Consider the following 6,000-nt stretch of genomic DNA (forward strand, 5'->3'; position numbering starts at 1 on the left):
TTAATGTGAATATTTCTGGAAAGATATTTCTCCTGGCAAACCTAGGCTCAACAATAGCAGGTGAAGGTACACACAGCCACACCAAGAGCTGGCAAAAGATGTGAAACTCAAGGAGAACCATGGCTTTGCCGTTGTTAACACTTTGAGGGCCTATTAGTTATACAGTGGTTGAAAAACAATCTGATTTGAAATAATTTTCATGGCAAAAAAATTAAATGGAAACAGTGATGAAAATCTCACCTTATTTGGCCACTGATTTGGTAATGGCTTGCAACACAGATGCTAGTTCAAGTCCTAGCAGCTCCATTTCTGAACCAACTCCCTGCTAAATTCAGCTGGGACAGCAGTGGAAAGTGGCCCAAGTGCTTGGGTTTTTGCACCCAAGTGGCAGATGTGGAAGAAGCCTCTGGCTCCTGACCTCAGTCTTGCCAGCTCCTGCCTTTGCAGCCATTTGGTGAGTCCACCAGTGGATAGAAGATCTCTCTCTCTCTCTCTCTCTCTTCTCCCCTCTTCAGTCTCTCCATCCCTCTCTCTGTAACTCCTCTGTCAAAGAAAATAAATGCATCTTTTAAAAACATTGCTGTGTTTGGTGTCATAGAAAACAGGAACCCTAAGTAATTAAGGTTATTGGGACCAATGCTGTGATATAGCAGGTAAAGCCTCTGCCTGAGGTGCAGGCATCCTATAGGGCACAGGTTCGAATTAGACTCCCCCACTTCCATCCAGCTCCCTCCTGCTGGCCTGGACAACCAGAAGAAGACCAAGGGGTTGGGCCCCTCGCCCGAGTGCTGTCCTCAGAGAAGCTCCTGACTTCTGGCATGGGACAGTGCACCTCCAGCCATTGTGGCCATTTGGGGAGTCAAGCAGCAGATGAAGACCTGTCTCTCAGTCTCTCGCTCTCTCTGTGGCTCTGACTCAAATATACAAATAAATAAATCGTTTCAAGAAAGAAATGAGGTTTCTGTGTGTATCGCTCAGAGCAGAGAGCCTGTGTTTTCTGTGTTTCAACAAGCACCCTTTTCAGAGCACAAACATGATGTGGCTGATGATCACAGCAGCACAGCAGCGTCCTCCGGATGCATCTTCCCTATGCAGCCCAGTAGCTTCCCCTAAGAGTGGACTTGCAGAATCCAAGAACAACTTTGTAAATCCTGTTTACTCAGGAATGCAGCAGAGATGTTAATGCCTATGATGACCTTGGCCAGGATCTGATTAGGATTAGGCACTGTTTTTTTTTTTTTTCAGTTTTTACACTCTAATGCATATTGTTTTTAAGATTGAGCTATGAAACAAGAGTGTCTAGTTTAAATGGCAGTAGGTTTCCTACCTCGAGTTACAAACTTTGAATTGTGTACTCAGAAATGTTAAGGGTGCTGAATCACAGAACATGAAAATAGGGCTGATGAAGGTTCTACTTGATTGGATTAGGCTTAGGCAGCACATGCCTTAGGGTGGGGCCCTGTGGGTGGAGCCTGTGCCCTGAGCACTATAAAAGGCCAGAGACTCAGAGCTCCAAGTCACTTCAGAGAGGAGCCCAGAGCAGGAGAGGTGAGGGATCAGGCAGGAGCCTCTCAGACCTCCAAGCAAGTCTCCAGCTCAAGGTGAGTTGTCTCTCTTCTGGGCCAGATCTGCAGCCCATTTCTCTTTGGCGACAACTTGTTTTCCAACTCTCTTCCCTTTGGAGATTAGAAAGCAAAGAGCCAGTCTGTCCTAGTTCACAGAGCTTTGCTCAGCTTCCACTCCAACAGTTTTTAAAATTTTAGTTTCACATCAGGTCACTTTTTTTTTTTTTTTTTGACTGGCAGAGTGGGCAGTGACAGAGAGACAAGAGAGCAAGGTCTTCCTTTTCAGTTGGTTCATCCCCCAGATGGCAGCTACATCCAGCACGCATCTGCTGGCGCCTGGCTGTGATCTGAAGCCAGGAGCAAGGAGCTTCTCCTGGTCTCCCATGTGGGTGCAGGGCCCAAGCTCTTGGGCCATCCTCCATTGCCTTTCCGGGTGACAGCCGAGAGCTGGACTGGGAGAGGAGCAACCAGGACAGAATGCAGCGCCGCAACTGGGACTAGAACCCAGGGTGACCGCCCTGCAGGCAGCCAACACCCTTTTTTTAAAAGATTTATTTATTTATTTCAGGATTTTATTTATTTATTTGAGAGGTGGAGTGACCGACAATGAGAGGGAGAGACAGAGAGAAAGGTCTTCCTTCTGCTGGTTCACTCCCCAGTGGCCGCAAAGGCCAAAGCTGTGGGGATCCAAAGCCAGGATCCAGGTGCTTCTTCCTGGTCTTCTATGCGGGTACGGGGCCCAGGAACTTGGCCCATCTTGTACTGCCTTCACAGGCCCTGGCAGAGAGCTGCATTGGAAGAGGAGCATCCTGGACTAGAACCAGAGCCCATATGGGATGCAGGCAAGCAGGCAGAGGATTGAACTACTGGGCCCTGATGTTGGCCCCACTCAAGTCACTTTTACTACGTAAATGTATTTTTCTTTCAGATGAGGGGGAGGAAGAGGATAAGTGTCTGCAGCATAAGAATGTGTGCAGCATTAATCCCATCTCTTTCTTTTCTAGCCTTATTTCATCAAAATTGTCCAGCTTTTCACTTAAAACCTAAAGTAAAGGCATGTACTATTTTTACTCATTTCATGATAGCTAACTAAAACATTTCTTCATTGATGGATAATTAGATTCTGATCATAATACCCTAAAACAACACGCTATGCATGGTTAGTTTTCTCAGGTTTTTTGGATGTATCCCATGGTGAGATAGGCAAGATCTTTCAGACTGTGAAAATACCATGGTCAATTTGACTTAAAAATAAGGATGCATATTGTGTGTGTCTGTTGGTCTTATCTTGTTGATCTTGCTGGTGATAAAATTATTTGCATTTATATCAAATTTTAAAAAACACTTCAAAGGTGTTTAAAACAAAGATTAGGCATTCTCTGGATAATGTGGCATTTTCAACACATTTGAAAGCAAAGATTTATTTTTGTAAAGGCAGAGAAACCATGAGGGCTAGAGAGAGAAAGAGATCTGCCATCAATGGGTTCAGTCCCCAGATGACTTCAGCCCCTGAGCTTAGTCCAGGCTGAAGCCACCACCCAGGAACTCCATGCTGGTCTACCACCTGGTTGCCAGGAACCCAGGTATTTGCACCATCTTCTGCTGCTTTCCTAGGCTCATTAGCAGGATCAGAAGTGGAGCAGATAAGCCTCCAACGGCTGCTCCAAGATAGGATGCCAGTGTCCCAAGTGGTGTTTTGGACTACCATTCCCCACGCAGGCCCCATTGCATCAGGTTTATACACAGTGTGCTGCTCAGGGGCCAGTGCTGTGGCATACTGGGAAAACTGCCGCCTGCAGTGCCAGCATCACATATGGGTGCCAGTTTGAGTCCCGGAGGCTCTTCTTCTGATCCAGCTCTCTGCTTTGGCCCAGGAAAGCAATTCTTAGGAACCAGCACCACGTGAGAGACCCAGAAGAAGCTCAAGGTGCCTTTCTTTGCATTGGCCCAGCTCTAGCGGTTGTGGCATTTGGGGAGTGAAACAGTGGACTGAAGACCTTACTTTCTCTCTCTTTGTAGATAAATAAATATTTATTTGTGCTGATCAATTCTGGATAAAAAAAAATGTTTTCCTTTCTGTGTCTTCACTTGGAATAAGATAAAGCTATGTAAAGTAACTTATTTGTGTTATAGCTTCCAAAGTCTTTAAATTCCATGTGGGAAGATATTCTGTTTTCTTACACATCTGCATTTGCATAGTTTGATGCAATTCAAATGCATGGGAATCTCTGAAATGTGTCCTTGGCTGGAGCTGAGAGAAGATGCTGAAGGCTACCTGGTTGTTCTAGTCACCCTTTTTAACAATCTGCATCCATGGATTAATGCTTGGACTATGATAATGACTGCTCTTTCTTGTGTGTTCGATTATCCAACCACAACGGAATGTGGGATTTGTGAAGTCTTGGTGGGAGCTCTGCCAGTTATTCAGTGCAGGTGCTTTTGTAGGGAGATCTTCAGGATTGGACCCTCACAGAGGCTGTGCAGACTTCAGTGCTGGGTCTGATCATGGGGCTTTCCCTCCTCCAATCAGCCATACCCAGCTGTCAGAGTTAATCCATCCAGAGAATGGTAACCATGGACAGAGGCCAGGGAGGAGGCTCTAGGTGAACTGGAGGTTCTGAAATTGTGGGAGGGAACAGCTGGAGGGACTGGGGGGCATCTTCTTGGTCAGGAGCATCTTCTTGGCTCGTGCTCAGCCATGATTTTATATAGGAGTTGATGGCAATGATGATATTTTTATTCAAATTCACTCAAGGATAGATTTTTTGTAAGTATTTTTAAGCATTACTTCTGATGCTGCTTTGTCAGTAGAATTAATTCAACCAAGACATTCATGTTGCAGTGGATTTTGCTGTGAAGACGTTACATGATTTTCTGTAGGTTCTGGTTGCATTTCGATGAGGAAATTCTTTCTTCTGGACTGCAGGTGACCAGCGCCATACTGACTGGGGTGGAGTCTGCATCCTACCAAGAATTCGTTGAACACCCACCTGGGCTCAGTTCCCACACAGAGAAGCTCTAGTCAGAGCAGACAGCTACTCCTGGGAGAGACCCCAAACAAGACCCCAGACAAGGTAAGCTGCCTTGTGGCAATGACAATCTCTCCTGTCCTCTTTCTCTTGTCATCACTTGGATTTCGAGGAGTTTTTGAGTGTTTCCATTACAAGTGATTCCATTACTGGGATTCTGTGGACTTGATGTCCCCTCCATGTTTCTGCATCCATTGATGTGGTTTAATTTGCATTGATTTAGATACATCCTGATCCCTGCAGAGCAGACGGTGCACTGAGGACTTCTGACCAACTCCAGAAGCTGCTAAAGGGAACTGCCACCAAGTCACTGCCAAGGCGTGCTCCCCCGGGACCATGGCTAAGAACCTGCTAACACATACAACCTGTCCAATTTGCTTGGAAGATTTCTTAAATCCCGTCTCGCTGTCCTGTGGACATGTCTTCTGCTTCGATTGCATTCAAAGCTGGACTTCAGAAAGAGAGGAGGTCTGCCCCATCTGTCGCTCAGTCAACGAGAAGCCACTTGTGGAAGAATGGCAAATCAGAGCTTTCACGCATTACTTCAGGCAGCAGGGTCCTGTCCTTGGGCTGCGTCTGCACCTCAGTGAAGAGCTGAGGTTCCAGGAGGACGTGACCCTGGACGCAGCGACCGCCCACTCCCTCCTTGTGCTCTCCAGCGATCTGAGGAGCGTCCAGTGTGGGAAGCCCTCCCACCACGTGCTGGAAGACCCCAGGAGGTTCACTCACCTGGTCTGCGTCCTGGGCACCCCGTGCTTCTCCTGGGGCCGCCATTACTGGGAGGTGGAAGTAGGAGAAGCCAGGGAGTGGGCCCTGGGTGTCTGCCAGGAGTCAGTCGACAGGAAGTGGAAGGGTGATTTAACCGCCGACCAGGGCTTCTGGATCATCTGCAAGAAAGCAGGACTCATTCACCCCTGCTCTGTCCCAGATGTAATCGTTCCTGCAAGCCCTGGTCTTCACCGTGTAGGAGTTTTCCTGGATGTGGATTTGGGAGAGATCAAGTTTTTTGATGTTGGAAATAAAGCTCTCATCTACATGCACAGGTTCCTCTCCACCTTGGAGCCTTTTCGTCCGTTCTTCTGTCCGGAACTTCCAAGAGAAGGGGCCACTGGTGCTCCACTGAGCATCTGCCTAGAACGTGCAGCCCTTCCCCAAGCTCTCAAGTGACAAAGACCTTTGGCCCTTGCTCAGGATGACCAGGAAGACACACTGTCAACATTTGGTAGACAATTTATAGATTGTAGATTCGTGTGATGCAATAATTGTATAGCATTTTTGAACTAGTTTGTTGATTTGCAACTAATCAACCTCTGTATGTTGAGTAGATTTCCTCACTAAATGGCTATGTAGTCTTAGGGGGACACTAGGCACTGAGACCTCTGTTTGCTCGTCTCCTAATTGGAATC

The 6,000-nt window shown here is 47.0% G+C and overlaps 1 protein-coding gene across 1 annotated transcript; it reads left to right on the plus strand.

Moving 5' to 3' along the window:
- Window positions 1-4,930: 4,930 nt before the first annotated feature.
- Window positions 4,931-5,761, plus strand: LOC133756627 (ret finger protein-like 4B). The gene has a single exon (XM_062187246.1). The coding sequence runs from the start codon at window positions 4,931-4,933 to the stop codon at window positions 5,759-5,761; it is 831 nt and encodes a 276-aa protein (XP_062043230.1).
- Window positions 5,762-6,000: the final 239 nt, after the last annotated feature.

This window comes from Lepus europaeus, chromosome 3, assembly GCF_033115175.1.
Source record: "Lepus europaeus isolate LE1 chromosome 3, mLepTim1.pri, whole genome shotgun sequence".
NCBI lineage: Eukaryota > Metazoa > Chordata > Mammalia > Lagomorpha > Leporidae > Lepus > Lepus europaeus.

Excerpts from the sequence above, each read along its gene's own strand:
- LOC133756627 (XM_062187246.1), top strand. The coding sequence starts at position 4,931 with ATGGCTAAGAACCTGCTAACACATACAACCTGTCCAATTTGCTTGGAA.